Source organism: Notothenia rossii, assembly GCF_949606895.1.
Source record: "Notothenia rossii genome assembly, chromosome: 3".
Lineage (NCBI taxonomy): Eukaryota > Metazoa > Chordata > Actinopteri > Perciformes > Nototheniidae > Notothenia > Notothenia rossii.
In genome coordinates this window covers 12905792-12924160 of record NC_136901.1, presented here as the reverse complement: position 1 = coordinate 12924160, position 18369 = coordinate 12905792, and the positions used below count along the sequence as shown (strand labels likewise).

The window sequence follows — 18369 nt, the reverse complement described above, 5'->3', positions numbered from 1 at the left end:
CTGAAGAAACTGCTCACAGTCGGGGTCTGAGGTGTTGGACTGGATGAGCTCCCAGTACTTCTCATCAGACTTCATCCTCTGTAATATGGGCCTGATGACGTTGCTACCAATAATGAGTTCGTCTCTCTGCCCTGGGACAAGGAAAGTTGGCACAATGAATTTAGAACCGTAAACCTCAATCTCCAGGTCATAGATACATCTGGGTTGTGTCATAAGGCCACCACAGCCAACTAGGACCACCTTCTCTGGCACAGGCTGAGGACAAGGGAGGACACCAGCAGCTCTAAGATTGGACTCTGCCTCTTCGCTGAGTGTGCATGACATGCTCCCTGAATCAAGCATCCCCCTTAAAGTTGACTGACCCCCTACTAACACTGGGGTATAAAACAAGTCATTGGCTCCTTCAACTCTATGTGAACCCACAGCAATCACAGTTTTGTCATCAGGAAGATTACTACAGCAGTTCACATATGTTGATCTTAAGTCATTTTCCTCACTGAGGGTGTCACTAGTGCCGCCCATGCTATCCCTCTCACTGCACGGGCGGGCTAGTTTAAACCAGCATTGGAGGGAGAAGGTGGCATGGCTGAGGAAGGAGAGGCCTGTGGGCACTGATTTCTTATGTGACCAGGACTGAAGCAGTTAAGGCATAATCTGTAAAGCCTGCAGTGTGCATGGGTTGAATGGTCCCTGGAGCCACAAACCTTGCATGGAAAGGACTCAGATGCCTGCTGGTAACGGGGTCGACCATTCTGACGGTGGACTTGTTGGTGGTTGCCTGGCTGACCATTCTGACGGTGGGCTTGTTGGTGGTTACCTGGCTGATGGTAGTCTGGCCTTTGACTGGTTGTAAGGGAAGCGTTGCACATAGCCAGAACTCTGTCAAACATTGCAACTACCTGTTGAACACCAGCGTCGGTAGTAGGTGGGTTGACGGTGGTAGGGGCTGGGTCAGAGACAGCAGAGAGAGGCAGGGATAAGGGGGACACTTGGGGACTCACCCTAGCATGGTCTGGCTGAGGCTGACCGTAAGCAAGGGCAGTGGCCGGTAGAGAGTTGGGAGGGGGGTCTGGTTGGTGCGCTAATGAGGCCTGAGACATCCCCAGATTGACAGGGCGAAAAGAATCAGTCACAGGGCTCTGACTATAAACTGACAGACCCACCACATTATGAGACTGCGCTGCTGTTTTTCTCACATTTCTCATATGGGCGTCCAGACGCTCCTGAACCTCAGCCGTGGTCCACCGCTCAGGTGCCTTCAGTTGGAATGATATGGCGAGACTGGGGTCAGGACAGTGATTAATGAACATCAAGACCACTTCTGCACTGGGGTCATCTACACATTTACCTCGCCTCCGGAGGCACTCGTCCGCAGCATCTATTGACTTGTTAAGGCGTATCCAATAGTCCATAGCACTTTCACCAGCACGTGGAACAGTGCCGTAAAAATCTTTCATGGGCAAGTTAGAGTATGACAGCTCACTAAAGTTACCCTTTAATATGTCAAACACAGCTGTGGGCAGGTCGGTCGCACTCAAGTCAGGTCGGCTGCGGATTGACACTTTCACCACATCCCTGGCTTTACCTGTTAGTCTTGACATAATCAGATCAAACCTTTCTACGTGAGTGTCACATTTCACTCTATTCAGGTAACATCTCATCATGTCCTCCCATTCATGAATAGAAAATACATCAGCACGATCACCCCTGAAGTAAGGCGGAGCCTTGGTGTCTGACTGCACCACAACCTTCAATTGAGACAAATCAGCCTGGTGGGACGGGTGTGGATTGGTGGGAGACTGAGGCTGGGCAGCACTGGGCTGGTGCATGGTGCTTGATATGTTCTCACCTATCTGTTTAGCCAAACTTGTTATCATTTCCCCAAAAGCTTCAACAGATACTACTTGTGTAAGTTTACGGTCTGGCTGCATAATAGGTGTGGAGCTTGCAGCAGGTGTTAATGTCGGGTTGAAATCACTAGCGAACCCAAATCTTTCACTACCTTTAAGTCGCTGGCCCCTCCCCAACCCAAATGTGACATCATGCCCACTAACATCCATATTGTTAATGACAACAACAAAAAAATCCCACAAAGCAATCAAAACACAGTTTAAAGCCACCCACAAGAGATAAAACACTAAAATAAAATAAAATGATAAAACACAGATAGACAGATATACTCAGTGGTAAGTGTCCTCTCAGACTCAGTGCATCTCTCAATTTGAATATGTACACTGTCCCTTTAACGCACCTGCCGTCGCAGCAAGAGAGGGGGAAAAAAAAAAAAAAAAAAAGAGGAAAAAAAAAACACACACTCCAGTCTTTCCTTCTTCCCGCCGGTGGGCAGCAGCTTTACCCCGGGGACCAGACGGCGCTGGTCGCGGATACAACGGGTCGTCACGGCACCAAGTGTAACCGGCTGTGTCTGACTCTGCGTTGTGTTGTGTAGAAAGACGACGACCCAGACGTGTAGCTTCATTCAGGATGTACATTTATTTTCACTCCTGACGAAACAGCGACAGAAAGAAAACATTTCTCCAGTCAGTACTCTCTTTAACGTGCCCCTCTCCCACAGAGATCAGTATCAAAAAGGGCATAACGTAAAAAGTAACACAACATACCAGACGAAACAGCGACAGAAAGAAAACATTTCTCCAGTCAGTACTCTCTTTAACGTGCCCCTATACAAATTAAACAACACAGAAATACATTGTGAACACCCGTGAGACACTACAACAAAAATAAGTAATAAAAAGTAACTTAAATTGCATAAAGTCGACACTAAAACACGGAAATTGCTTCTGGCTGAAGAGCCGCCTACCTCTCCCACAGAGATCAGTATCAAAAGGGGAGAACGATGCATGAACCCCGCGAAAAAAAGGGGAACAGTGTCACATACATAAGGAACGTAGGGGTACACGCTAAAATTATAGTTCCACATACTGATGTGAGTCCTACTGCGTCAGGTATTAACACAAGATGAAACAAGAATAAACACAGATTTTGTGTAATTATATAGACATATTTACATAATATATTATATACAAATGAGACATAACTGTCCCTGTTACATGAAGACCAAAAAAGTTGAACAAATGTATATCATTGTTATCAAGCTCCATTTATTCTACAACTTTATGTAACATTTACCAACGTTGTCCACACTTAAGTTGGGCGCAGGAATTGGCCTTCCTAAAACAGTTCTTCCAATAAAGTCTGAAATGTCTTTCCTGTAATTTGGAATCAAGACGCCTAACCAAACCGTACTGGAGACATGTAAAAAATATGTCATGTGTATTATTGCTACACAAACATTATATTGCAGTTTTAGTGTCGCCAACTCTGTTTCTGACATGCAAAAAGACTGCAAAATGCGTCTATGATGATCTTTAGTATTTTGGATCTCTCTCCCGTCTGTGTGCGAGGGGGCGGGGCAGTTTACACACACACAGCTGCTACATGCAGCAACACACACACGGACGAGATGGTGGAGAGAACGCGCTCCGAGGTGTGGTTTAACTGTACCCGTCTCGATGTGGACAATGCTTGTTACCAAAAGTGCAATAAGAGTTTAGCATGTAAGGGCGGTAACACGAGCAATTTCTCTAAATATGTAGCAAAGGTGCTCCACATTCAAACGGAGGAATGCACCGTGTTCGACTGTCTTTCTAGTAGCTCTGTAGCCCCATCCACGAGTAACGTTTCCACGTCAGGTGTTATGTATGCTAGAAGCAACACACAGAGTTAACTCAGTTATAAAAACATAGGTTAATGATTAGAGGTAACTGAGTTATTTAGTTTGTTAAAGTTTCAGCTATTCTGTTTACTGTTCTGTCATCAGATTATTTAATACAATTTTTAAAACTTTGTTGTTTCTTTTGATGTGAAATATTATGTATTTAATGTAAATAAAAAGCAATGTTAGTTTTGTTCACAATTTGTTTAGTTAGTTTACCTTATTTTTTCTCCAAAAGAAGCAATAAGAGTACCTTTTAAAAGGCCGGACCGATAAGCGGTATCGATAAAAGTAGTAGTTGTTAGGGAAATAATTTGCCTAGGTATTCAACCTTGGACACAGTTCATCATTTTCTCCTCTCACTGTCTCCTTTCCCATGGCATAGTTCTACGGCCTTGGGTATAGCTGCTATTTCTCTTAAGGAGGGGCTGCTTGGGTATAGCTGCTATCTCTCTTAAGGAGGCGCAGCTTGGGTATAGCTGCTATCTCTCTTAAGGAGGGGCAACTTGGGCGCATTGTTGTGTCCAGTCTGTGACAGAGCACAAGCCGCCATGAGGTAATTTACTGTTCAGGGACGAAGGATCCCTGGCGCGCATTCTTTTCCATGGACGAGAGCTCTAGTTAGATTTAGGGTCCATCTTTGTTTAGTCTCACTGATGAAGAATGTTGATTATTACACTCCAAACTAGTTAAAACCTCGAGCTGCAGAAGAAGTTCTTCAGAATTGGTTTGTCAATTCTCCGGCCGTAACTCCAAATAAACCATCAGTGTTTGACATCAAAGCTCCAACTCTCCTCGTGTCTCTCTGAGTCCTGACTCTCCATTGTTTCAGAAGTTTCCCTTACAGTAGTACCGTTAAAACCTTAACGATACCCATCCCTAGGCGCTAGCCTGGGCCGAGTCGGCCTGCGGAACCTGAAGCTGCAAGCGTACCAGGGCCGCACGAATAATGGCTGCCATGGAGGCGTCCTCCGTGCCCTGCAGAGAGATCTGAGGAGTGGGAGGCCTCCTCGGGGGTGAGCGGGGCCCCCCCCTCCCCTTCATAGAAGAGGTTTAGCCAAAGCCGCTTGCGACATGGCCTCCTCAAGCAGAGGTGTGGCAACCGAAGGAGGGCCAGGCGGCAAGCTAGTAGCCCCCACATTGGTAAGGTAACTTCGTCACTGTGGACTGACGGCTTGGGGCCTTGTAACTCAGCACTTTAGTTAACAGTTTGCACTTTATTAGCGTGATTGCACAGTACATATTTGCACATCATTTATACTAATTATTGAGGTAGTATTTATTAACTGATTAAACCGTATTGATTGGAATTTCGTCTGGCAGGTGCTGGTCGGGTCCTCGGCTCCGCCTGAAAAGATAGGGGAGTTAGCGAGAGCGCCGAAAGTACACTGAACAAAAATATAAACGCAATACTTTTGTTTTTGCTCCCATTTTTCATGAGATGAACTCAAAGATCTAAAACATTTTCTATATACACAAAATAACCATTTCTCTCAAATATTGTTCACAAATCTGAAAAAATCTGTGATAGTGAGCACTTCTCCTTTGCCGAGATAATCCATCCCACCTCACAGGTGTGGCATATCAAGATGCTGATTAGACAGCATGATTATTGCACAGGTGTGCCTTAGGCTGGCCACAATAAAAGGCCACTCTGAAACGTGCATTTTTGCTTTATTGGGGGGGTCCGAAAACCAGTCAGGTTTAACCCTAACCCTAACATGTCACCCACTGACATGTTAGGGTTAGGGTTAAACCCTAAAACATTTTGTAATGTGTCAGTGGGTGACATGTTAGGGTTAGGCCGAGAACACTGCCTTCACTGGTAGAGTTCATATCGAATGCCAGGTGCAGCGTACCCGGGAGCGGGTGCGAGAACACAGCCTTCACCAGCTACCTGCGGAAAGGAAAGAGTAGAGCAGTGCTCCTACTCGCCGGACACAGGGAGGGATGTAACTACACCCACGTTAACGGCAGAGGGACCGAGAGCACTGCCTTCACCTAGCTGGATTAAATAAAGAAGCTTAACGGGGCAGCTTAGCCAGGCGGCTACCAGAAGCGGGGACAAAAAACAATGCCTTCACTGGATGAGTTAAACAATGAAGCTCAACAGAACACGCCAGATGTTAGCCAAGCGGCCGCTTCGAACAATCAGAGCAATACGTTACAGGGAGCGGAAGCAAGAGCAAGAGCACTGCCCAGTACATGCAAGGCATTAGCCAAGCGGCTGCCGCTAACAATCAAGCGAGATCAGGTCAAATAACACAAATGTTTAAGACCAGATAACTAGCTTCTAAAGAAGAGAACAGCACAGAGCCGTTGTTACAGTACTAACTATGGCCAGTAGTAACTATGGCCAGTACTTACACGGCTTAGAACAGTAGTTATAAGAAGAAGAAGAAGAAGAAGATACACCTTATTAATCCCTTACAGGGAAATGTCTTTCCCCACTCTGTTGTGTTTACACACATTACACACACAGGGGATGTTATACATGCACAAACACAGAGGATATACATGCACACACAACCATATGCAGATAGGAGAGGTGGCGGAGGAGAGAGGCTGCCAGGTACCCGGCACCCAACAGTTTCGAGGTTAGGTGCCTTGCTCAAGGGCACCTCGGCAGTGGCCTTGGAGATGAACTGGCACCTCTCCAGCTACCAGCTCACTCCATCTTTTTATTTTGTTGGTCCGATCAGGCCGTGAACCGGCGACCCTTCGGTTCAAAGACCAAGTCCCTACAGACTGAGCCACTGGCTGCCTTTACAGTAGTAACTGTGGCCGGTGCTTAAAAGTTTCAGCCAAACGGCTGCACACTAGATAATATAATATTGGGAGGATGAAATCCTCTTAATGGCCACACATGCAGAGCACACAGCACACACAGTGAAGATTGTTCTCTGCATTTACCCATCCTACTGCTAGGAGTCTAGTATGCATGCAGAGAAATCCCTCATATCAAACGTTCAAACCTGAACGCTGTCAGCTACAAGAATGTAGCCGCGGTACTCTCGTGCAGCCGGTGTCACGTGGGTCACAGGTTACTTTGTTGTTATTGTTATTGGTACTCGAAATGCGCATGCATGCGATGGATATATCCAGTGCTAAAGCACCACCTCTGGCGGTCAGTAGGTACGAAATAGAACAGTCCTGACGCTCTTCTAGGTAATCATACATCCTGTCATGTACACAGCTACAGTTGGGCCTTTGTTATCATGTGCTACTCTAATATTGGAAGAGTATATTTAGTATCAAAATAAAAGTGTCAAACAGCAACATTAAGTCAACTAAAGTTAACCCGAGGTGCTCTACCCTCACTGACCCCTTCTGTATAATGCCATGTATTCATTTATTTCCTTTCATGTCTGTCGTAAAGCAGACTGTCTGGGAGCCTGGAGCTATCACTGCATACGGTCATTCAGTTAAAAAAGTATTTACAGCGGTCTATTCGAAAGCTGTCTATGGTCCTTAGTTAAACACGGAGAAAATAGTCCTCTGTCGAGAAAAATGTAAGGGGGTTTTAAAAAAAAAAAAGGGTCACCAAACACTTAATAATAAGCATAAGGCGCTTTCATGGGAGAAAAAGGTTCCCAATTCTGATTGGCTGGGCGGATTGCAAACCATGCCCCGTAAAACTCTGAAAAGTTTTGTGAAGCCGCCATTTTAATTGCTTGCATTAACATTATCAGCATTAGCCCAGCGCACAAATAGAGAGAGACTAACTTATGGCAACACAAAATAAAACGTGGGAGTGGTGGAGATGAGGAGGTGTCGGCGTTCTGGTGATTTACTCGGAAGGCTTCAGTCCCTGACTCCGGGGACTTCCGGTGACAGTATACGCCATGAAGTTGTTTGCGGCCTGCCAGTAAACCCAAAGCAGCAGCAGCAGCAGAAGAAGAAGAAGTGACGTCAGCGGCTTCATTTGACTAATCCTCCCTCAGGGATTTATTCCAGTGTGAACGCGATCTGCTCTTTAGTTCATTAGTTCTGATGAACTAAGTTCTCATGAAAGCGCCTATTGCTAGATAACACGTTGGAGAACATTTAATTAGTATTATTGAGATTATTAACAGGTTAGCATTGTTATTTTGTTGTCACCTTACGAGTTGTGTGTTGAAACCGTACAAGATACAGTCACCAAACTTTTCATGTGTGTAGTAGAGATAACCCTGTCAAAATGAAGGTCAACTTTTTAAATGGGTAGGGTCTGAGAAAGAAGCCAACAACAGGAGGTTAGAGTTGTTCCCAATTTGGCATCCCACTATGCAAAATATATCTATTGTTAATATTTTTTGCTTGACATAAAAACCAAAGAGAACATACAGAATATTTAAATTCAAGTCTGCAAATAAAGTTTATATAGTCATTTGAGACAAACTGGTGGAAGCAGAATCACTTGCTAGAGTCTGTTCATGCCAGGAAAACTTTGATTAACTTCCCTGAAATAGTAGCCGCCCTTATACGGCCCTCAGCAAATTGTTATTTTGTATATTTCTCACTCTTATTGGGACTAAAAGCTTGTAGTGTTCCACAGTTATATATTTTGATACTCCTATGTGCATGTTTGCAACCTTAGTGGGGCTCTTAGAGGTTGTATCTACTCTGTCCGAATTAGATGGATAGTGTATACAAAGTCTGTATGAAAAACTACTAAAAGATATATTTTCTCCTCAAAAGCAGGCTTTTCAGTAGGTCACATGTCTTGTTAACTAGTTAGCAGATCTTGTTGTTTTGTTGCCTTCTGAGTTGTTTAATTCATGATGATGATAGTGGGCAGCTTTTCTTTGATACAAGTGAGACTTCCACGAACCCCTGAGCTACATCACAGGATTTGTGGTGACCGAGATTAATAAGGAAATCACCTGCTGCCGTGGTTACAAGAAACTAAAAACCACCCTGTTTTTTATTGGAAATATTTAAGGGGATTTCAAGGAATCACCCCAAAGCCTGGTGTCTGTGTGTCTGACTACAGGGAAATGACTTCCGAAGAAGGATCTATAAATATCAGTGTGTGGCGATTGTACAAAGAGGCAGTGTTTTGAGCCTTTTGTCGTTAAACTTGACTCAATGACTGTTTGTTTTCCTGTAAAACTGCTTCAGGGCTTGTGTAGACTCCAAGGCTACGTAATGAGGTTTCTGAGAGTTTCCCTGCCATCATTTCTCAAAATACACTTTCAGCTAGAAACACCGTAAACAATTGTGTTGCTCGATTTAACAGAGATACAAATACAAGTAATTTGCCTGGTTCTGGCTGCTTTCAAGCTTTTATAACAAGAAGATAGCCTATGTGAATATACAACTTAGACAATAATGAACATCAACATACATTGTCTTAAAGTCAAACTTTTTTATTTGTTATCCTAATTGTGCAGTAGGTTTGTTAGAGGAACTGTATACATTTAACTTGACACTACTTTGTAAATGTTTGTGCCAGACTTTGTTTCCCTACAACCTCAGCCAGGGGCGGACTGGGGGGGAAAAGTGGCCCGCGGATTAATTGACAGACAGGCCCACTTAATGCACGTCATGTATCAGCCGGCCGGCGACGAAAGTATGTTACTTAACAAAAACCCCTATACATTTAATGTTATTTTGGACCATTATTCATATAGTAATCACATTACCTGAGCCCTTGAGTTGCCTAGAGCTAAATAGTTACAGCATATATTTAGTGATTTGAATGTTAACAGATCATTGATGCAATAACATTTGGACCCAATTTGCCTGACTTGACACATGGAATAAAACATGGGTGTAGGAAGCATCCTCAATATGGGTAAGACAATTTAACAGGGGGTGTGGGCAGGTGGTGGACCTCACCTCCTCTAGGGGGGTCAGGGGGCATGCTCCCCCGGGAAGATTTTTTTTTTTTTATGTTGAAGTTAGATGCATCAATCTGGTGCACTTTGAGAGCAACATTAGGGACTGAATCTATGGATACATCTCTCAACACCCATATGAAACGGAACTGTAAACAGATTTACTTTTTCTTTCAACATTTATTTGAACAGCAAGTGGAGGCAAAAGTGACTGCACCCAAAACAATAAACCTGCAAGCTAACTAGCCTAAACTCAGTAACAGAATGTGGGCAACACGTTCTTCGCCACAGCAGCACGACCTCTGATTCAGACGTCACTTCCCCCTTTTCTATCCTACGGGTGCAGCCACTCCCCCTGAACCCCCCCCCCCCCCCCCCCCTCCCTATGCAAGCCCCTCCCTCTGAACCCAGGGCTCGCTAAAATACTGTATACTGTAGACACAAACTATATAAAAACGCCGTTACGCTTTGGAGCTTGTTTATCCATCTGTAAACGACTGCCAGCTAGGTCTCTCAGTCACTCACTCCTGATCGTTCACTGCGCAATGACAGCTGCTACGGGCCTGATGTGTGAAAGTGAAACTATCTGACAGATAGAACATAGGTATCCTATCAAAACGGCCCAGCCCACCCCCCAGGGAGTGGCCGGAACACTTACAAATGTGGGCCGGTAGGATTTATAATATTATTATTATTATTTTTTATTTTGCCGGCCCACGCACAGCACCGGCCTACCGGGAAAACTCCCGGTATTCCCAATGGCCAGTCCGCCCCTCGTAGCACAGCAGGAAGAGGTCATGCAGAAGTGCATGGCGCCGTTTGCGTAAGTATGACAAATAACATTGAATAACTAAACACATCACCACTCCTCCGACAACAGAAGTATCTTTCAAATCACATGCAAACCTGAACAAATTGTATTTGGTCCAGCCTCACACATTTGATGAGGATATAAACTGGGATATAAAGTGTGCAGTCAGTTCTGTCATTCAGTCTCCAGACACTTCGCCAGGATGAACTCAATTTTCGTTATCGGCCAGATCATTGGCATCGCTTCCATCTCCGTCGCCCTCCTCTTCGCCCTCGCCAAGCTGGTTTCCCGCCACCGCCGCAGCCATGTTCAGGACGGTTACGGCTCCGCAGTGCTGATAACGGGCTGCGACAGTGGCTTCGGGCACCAGCTGGCTCGCGTTTTGGACGACAAAGGGTTTGTGGTGTTCGCAGGGTGCCTGGCTCCAGAAGGACCGGGCGCCCAGAGTCTGGCTGAAAAAAGCTCCAGTAATCTGAAAGTCCTCAAACTGGACGTCACCAGCAATGAAGAGGTGCAGCAAGCGAAGAAGATGGTCCTGCAGAACCTACCAGACAAAGGTGAGGTTATTAAACTCAAAACATATTACACTGTTTGAAGCTGGATGTGTATGGGAGCAAACTCAGCAAAAAAGATAGAAAATGACAAAATATTGTATAATTTTGTCTTCAATTGGCCTTGTTTTATATTTAAATCAAGGTTCAAGGTTCTTTATTTTGTCATACGAACATACAATAGCTACAGTGTAGTTATGCCGGTGAAATTCTTAGGTCACAGGGAAATGATGGATTATCAAATAATTCATTTTTTACTTCCTTATTGTCTTTTTTATTACCCTTCTCCAGATGTGATGTGTATGGAAGCTCAATTCTGCTCAACAGAAATAGGGGAGGGGCCTACTTTCTTAAACAAAAAAATATGACATAAAACTAGGACTTCCTTTTTTACGATTAACCACATTTGTTGTCATTCATAAACAATTTTTTTGTTTTTTTCCCTAGTATATATTAATTCAATGAGTTATGAGTAACTCTTTGAGAGTCTTATTTCTGATTCAGGGCTTTTAGTGTCATTTTGATATAGTATTTTCTCTTGAGTCCTTCCTTTCATGGCAGTGATGCGACCATGCAAATGATATGTCCACAACCACGAGGATCATGTCCCTTCAGGACACGTTTTGAACAACTTGATCAAAACGTGTCCTGAAGGGACATTATCTTTTGAATGATCATCATGGTTGCACGTCAACTGGTTTCAAATAAATGCTCAATAAAACATATGCACAATACACGCATTTAAGTCCTCAAATCGTCTCTTTCTGAACCATAACGTTGATTCTCCCTCAGGCCTGTGGGCGGTCGTGAACAACGCTGGAATCACGGACTGGGCAGAGATTGAATGGAGCTCCATCGAAGATTTCCAACGAATGATCGACGTCAATCTGTTCGGCTCAATCCGGGTTTCTTCTGCGTTCCTACCTTTGGTTCGTGCTGCTAAAGGTAAGCTTAAAAAAAATGACCTACATATCAACTTAACCTCACATTCTTATATCTATTACCCTGAACAGTTTGCACGTATACTATTGTGAAGTAAACGTTTTCTGTTTCAGGTCGGATGGTCTTCATGTCCAGCATCTTTGCTTTCTTTAACTGCCTGAACATGGGGGCTTACAGCGTGTCCAAGAGAGGCCTGGAGGCGTTTGCAGACTGTCTGCGGGTCGAAATGGCCAGTTTTGGAGTGAAGGTAATGTTATGTTTCTGTAAAATGATAGGGAAGTCTGGGATAGGGAGATTATTTCTCAATTCAGTATAAAACAAGCATTAATGAATGGCAGTGCCGTAGGGGATACTGGGGTAGGATGGCACACTTTCCACTCTGTATGTCTTTGGCTTATTTTATGTTTAAAATGTTTTATCACCAGCAAATAAAAGATTCGGGTTACAACTATTGATGCCAATGTTTTAATGTACACCAAATTGTGATAATATTTGGTGGTTCAAGATTGAAACTGTATTCTATTATGCCCACTTTAGATGCTATAGTTACAAAAAAGAAGCAATCAAACAATACATTTCTTTTTTAATAAATCAGAAAACATTTAATAGCATATATTCCTATTTTTTAAAACTATGTAACAATAATAATAATAATAATAATAAATACATTTAATTTATACAAATATAATAAATATATTTAATAATAGTTTAAAATATCTACAATTCCATAAAAATGTAAGTTAAAATAATGGGACACAATAATATGCCAACCATAGACCTTTGTAAAATAAAATAGATTTAAAATGTAACCTGTATGACTATTGACAAGACACATTTTTGGATTACATTTAGGCCACTGAATGATTTTTTTTCCCCAACTTTTAATAGTATTAAACTTAAATATGACCCTCACCTAAAAGCAGATATCTTGATGTTACATATTCTTAATTTGTTCAGGTCAGCATCATCCAGCCGGGTAACTTCGGCCAGGCCACCAACATCCTGAAGATGAAAACCGGTTTGGATATTTGGGAGAAATTAGACGGGGAGTGTAAGCAGATCTTCAACCTGCAGTACATGGAGCTGGCCAACGAGTACTTCATGTCCACGTGCAAGGGGGGATTTAAAGACGCCAACATGGTGATCGACGCCATGCTGCACGCCGTCACGTCCTCACGGCCAAAGTACAGATACTTGCTGGTCTCCACGGTGGACATGCTCTTCTTCCAGCTCTTCCCCTTCCTCCCCACCTTCCTCACCGACGCCGTGTTCTCGCTCAGCCCCATGTACGGCAAGAGAAAAGCATTGCTCTACGCTAAATAAGAAGAATCTCTCTTCATTTTGTACAGTCTTTTATGTTTTCTGTGATCTTGTGTTCATTCACAGCTGAGCCTTTTCTGTGTATCCATCAGCTGGTTGTATTTTCTCACCCCCCTAGTGGAATATAGTATATAATCGCCATCTTTTGTGGGACTTTTGTGTGTCATTTAAAACATAAACAGTGTCTGTGTTTCACCTCAGTTGATCTTTAAGAAGTCAGAGGGGCCAAAAAGGTCGTTTTAAGTTCAAGATAAACCATTTAGAGCCAGAGTTTGTGACTTTCAGGTCTACTACCAGTATACATAATAAGCCATCGGGATGGTTATTTATACAAAGACACTTGTAAAGACTTTGCTTGTATTTATATATTTCCAGTAAACTGAAGACTTTTGTATATAAAGTTAGGAAGAGATTTCAGTGTTAGAAAAGAGAAAGAAGTCGAAAGTTGAAATGTTGAGACTCTTGGGAATAAAGTACAGAGTCAAAAATGTTTCGAATGATTATGAATTGTTGAATTGAGTTGAAAATAAACTTAAATGTTGAAAATCAGGCAAGCCTTCTCATTTATTTGTCTGGCATTCACAATCTTCCGCATGAAAACTCAGATACAATGAATCATATTTGAATAACCAAGGACTGAACGCGATCTGCTCTTTAGTTCATCAGATTAACTTAGTTCTCATGAACTAAGTACGAAAAAAGTACTTGGTGTGAAAGCGCCTATTCATAGATAACACGTTGGAGAACATTTCATTAGTATTATTGACATTTAACAGGTTAGCATTGTTATTTTGTTGTCACCTTACGAGTTGTGTGTTGAAACCGTACAAGATACAGTCACCAAACTTTTCATGTGTGTAGTAGAGATAACCCTGTCCAAATGAAGGTCAACTTTTTAAATGGGTAGGGTCTGAGAAATTCAATTCAATCTTTATTTCAGACTCAAGGTCCATATCACATATAAAAAGACAATACACACATCAATAAATAAGATAAAAAGCTAAACACAAAACCGATCAAAACAAACAGATCAAAAACATAAAATCAGACCAATCACAGCCAGCCACACATGCTCACTGTCTGTATAGGCTATTGCGCCAATGTTTCCAAATCATGGAAGAGAACCGAGTAGAACTCTTCACAGGGTTAATTAAAATCGAGATGACATGATTGTCCGAGTCTTCTATGCCAGTGGTTCCCAACCTTTTTTGTCTTGTGTACCCCCTGAGCCTTTTGTCATACCATGAGTACCCCCTCACTCATACGTGCTGATGATCCTTCACACGTAAAACGTAACTGATTATTGAATGAAAATAACTTTATTTCATCTCCTTAATTTGAACATCTAATTCTCAGGCATTTTCTTAATTTTAACTTAAATCACTCAATAAAAATGAATATGTTGCCTTGAAAATAAATAATATAATCAAATAAATACATATGAAATCAAAATAATCAACTTATCTTTGCTATATATCTTGTAACATTTAGGCTTAAACCTGGAGCCCCTTTGAATAAGTCCCCTTTAAACAGGCATTTAAACTTTAATTCGGGAACAAAAAACTTAGCAAAATAATATCCAGAATCAGTATAGGCCTAGCAGTTTCTTTTCACCAGTCATGTGAGCTTTAATGAGACACTTGAGCTTGCTTGTCTTTCATAAGCTTTGATAGTTCTGGAGGCAGTGTGGAAACAGCTGTGACCAGGCCGGTCTCCACATCCAGTCTGTTCCTCTGCTTGGTTTTGATGTGTGTTAAAGCTGAGAAGGTCACCTCACACAAATAAGTAGAACCAAACGGCAAAAGTTCAATCAGTGCATGTTTTCCCAGTTCAGGATATTCCTTCTCCACATCAAACCAAAACTCAGTCAATGACTTCTCAGCATATGCCATCTTCAGACCACGGTCAGATGATAATTCCATCAGAGGCTCCTGCAGCATTGCTGGAAGGCTTTTGTTGCTTTCACTCACAATGAATGGGTTCCTCACCCAATCCAGTCTTTCTGACTTATTTTCAATGTCCTGAAAAGAATGGCTGAAATCAGTGCAGAGTTTGGACAGGTGTACTTGCACCAGTTTGACCACTGGACCCCTGGCAACATTAGTTGTGGCAAGATGGGCATTGAGTAGTGGGAAACAGCTCACGTCTCCCCATACTTGTCAACCCTCCCGATTTTCGCGGGAGACTCCCGATTTCATTGCCCTCTCCCGGTTTCCTCCCGGGGTCATATTTCCCCCGCATTTCCCCGATTTCTGACAAAATCAGATTTACACACGACTGTTTCCACTCGGACTTTAATACAGCTACACCATTGTTTGGTTTCCATGGTAACACGTCTCTTTAGTAGCGCGCGCAACTCAAAGTCTGAGCGGGTGAGGCAGATATTCACAGAAAACAGAACAAGAATCGACAACTACTCCACCCTCTGCTCACTCCTTTCCTGTAAAATACAGGTCCAGCCCACACATATGCTCCATCAAGGACGGTGCTACAGGCCGCAAGGCAGTGCACTTACAACTACAATAAGCATGTTAATGTTAATCTAACAGCTCCGGCGATCCACTAGCATCCCCCCCCCCCCAATTTTGCATTTTGAAATGCTCCCGATTTCTGAGGTCTAAAGGTTGGCAAGTATGCCGTCTCCCTCATCACATTTCCTTTCCCATAGTTTGAGCTTTTTTGTGAATCCTTGAACTTTTTCATACAATTTCAGGATATGTGACTCCTTGCCCTGAAGTGATAGGTTGAGCTCGTTGAGTTTGGTAAAAACATCAGCAAGATATGCCAGGCGCGCCACTCACTTGTCATCCTCAAGCTGCACAGCAAGAGGATGCAGATGCTCCGTCAAGAACACAAAAACTTCATTTCGAAGTTCATAAAGTCTCAGTAGCGTTTTCCCACGAGACAGCCAGCGTACGTCTGTGTGAAGCAATAGCTGATCGTGCTCTGTGCCGTTCTCATGACAAAGAGTTTCAAACAGCCTGTGATTCAATGGCCGAGATTGGATGAAGTTTATTATCTTCACAGCATCATCCATAACAGCACTTAAATCAGGGCTCATCCTCTTGCTAGCTAGTGCTTCACGATGAATAATACAATGCATCCATTTAATGTCGGGATTGACCTTTCTTACGTGCCCAAAAAGTCCCTTTACACGCCCCGTCATCGCAGCTGCTCCATCAGTACAGATGTGGCTGCAGGTTTTCCACTGCAGATGATGTTCTCTGAAGAAGCTGTCGATAACTTGGAACAATTCTTCTCCAGTTGTCTTTCCTGGCAGCGTTTTGCAAAATAAAATATGCTCGTTTATGTCCGACGCATCTTTGTAACGCACGAAGGACAGGAGCTGCGCTTCTCCACTCACGTCTGTCATTTCATCCAGCTGCAAAGCGAACTGACCGGCTAGTTTTATTTTGTTCACCACTTGTCCAACTATATTAACAGACATATCATTGATCCGACGGGATACGGTGTTATTCGACAGGGGAACTTTCTTGAGTGCTTCGGCTGCTTTCTTGTCTATCATAATTTCGGCCAACGCAGTCGCTGCAGGGAGAATGAGCTCCTCAACAATAGAGTGAGGTTTTTTTTATTTAGCCACAAGCAGGGACAAGGCGTAAGATACCTCGAGTGCTTTCATTGACACATTCGTGGCTTTCATCATTACTGTCTGGCTCGACTTAAAAATTCCGACAGCTTTCGTCTGTAAAATTCTTCACTTTTATCGACACTTCCCGAGTGTTTGGTGCTCTGGTGTCTCTGTAAATGCGCTGGCTTCATCGCACTATTAGCTAGGACTTCACCGCAAAAGAAGCACTGAGGCTGTGGTGGGTCCGCAGAAGTAGAAATGAATCCAAATAATATATATGTTTCACTGTACTGCCTTGGTTTCAGTTTGGCCTCTTTCTTACGTTTCTCTGCGGGCTCCTCCTGGCCTGAATCCAGAGCAAGCGGACGTTTCAGCCATTTATCCATAGCGCAGACCTACCAGTATTATTCTGGCTGCAGGTAAACAGCTGTTTTCATTGTGGGATTTTGGCGCGGTTGTGCCACAGACTATTGTCTCCCTAGGGAAACTAATCGCGCACTATCATTTTTGAAGGGATTATTTTGTTTTTTACTTGTCACCTTGGAATTCCACGTACCCCTTGCAGTTCCCTCGCGTACCACTAGGGGTATGCGTACCCCCGGTTGGGAAACACTGTTCTAGGCGACACATGAATTTGTACATTAACTTTCTTAAGAGGGCTTGACAAGTAGGTACCCCCAAGTTAACAAACAGCTGGCTGGCACTGTGCCATCTTGGTACCCTCAGCAGGAACCGTAAAGCATCATTGTATGCAACTTTTAGTTTGTGTAGATGTAGATACTCCACAGAAAGAAGCCAACAACAGGAGGTTAGAGTTGTTCCCAATTTGGCTTCCCATTATGCAAAATACATCTATTGTTAATATGTTTAGCTTGAAATAAGAACCAAAGAGAACATACAGAATATTTAAATTCAAGTCTGCAAATAAAGTTTATATAGTCATTTGAGACAAACTGGTGGAAGCAGAATCACTTGCTAGAGTCTGTTCGTGCCAAGAAAACTGATTAACTTCCCTGAAAAAGTAGCCGCCCTTATACGGCCCTCAGCAAATTGTTTAGGCCCGCTTTAATTTGTGCAATGTGAAACCGATCCAGATTAAAACAACTGAATTATCAATCTCACTCTTATTGGGACTAAAAGCTTGTAGTGTTCCAGTTATATTTTTGTATACTCCTATGTGCATGTTTGCAACCTTAGTGGGGCTCTTAGAGGTTGTATCTACTCTGTCCGAATTAGATGGATAGTGTATACAAAGTCTGTATGAAAAACTACTAAAAGATATATTTTCTCCTCAAAAGCAGGCTTTTCAGTAGGTCACATGTCTTGTTAACTAGTTAGCAGATCTTGTTGTTTTGTTGCCTTCTGAGCTGTTTTATTCATGATGATGATAGTGGGCAGCTTTTCTTCGATACAAGTGAGACTTCCACGAACCCCTGAGCTACATCACAGGATTTGTGGTGACCGAGATGAATGAAGCCCCGGCCACAGGAGGACGATAACGGTCGTATCTACTACAGTTCACTATCGGATAGACGGTTCGGCCACACGAGGCTGACATGGAAACGCAGAAAACGATAACGATTCCTGTGTCACATGCG

The 18369-nt window shown here is 43.1% G+C and overlaps 1 protein-coding gene across 2 annotated transcripts; it reads left to right on the top strand.

Annotated features, from left to right (window-relative positions):
- The first annotated feature begins 9939 nt into the window (after window positions 1-9939).
- On the top strand, window positions 9940-13731 carry LOC307034153 (D-beta-hydroxybutyrate dehydrogenase, mitochondrial-like). 2 transcript variants are annotated; one of them, XM_079672922.1, is made up of 5 exons: window positions 9940-10381; window positions 10552-10926; window positions 11713-11865; window positions 11976-12109; window positions 12820-13731. In XM_079672922.1, the coding sequence occupies exons 2-5, from the start codon at window positions 10572-10574 to the stop codon at window positions 13183-13185; spliced, it is 1008 nt and encodes a 335-aa protein (XP_079529048.1). In that variant the 5' UTR covers window positions 9940-10381; window positions 10552-10571; the 3' UTR covers window positions 13186-13731. The 2 variants fall into 2 exon arrangements, with proteins under 2 accessions (XP_079529048.1, XP_079529047.1); XM_079672921.1 differs by having other exon boundaries at window positions 9940-10926.
- Window positions 13732-18369: the final 4638 nt, after the last annotated feature.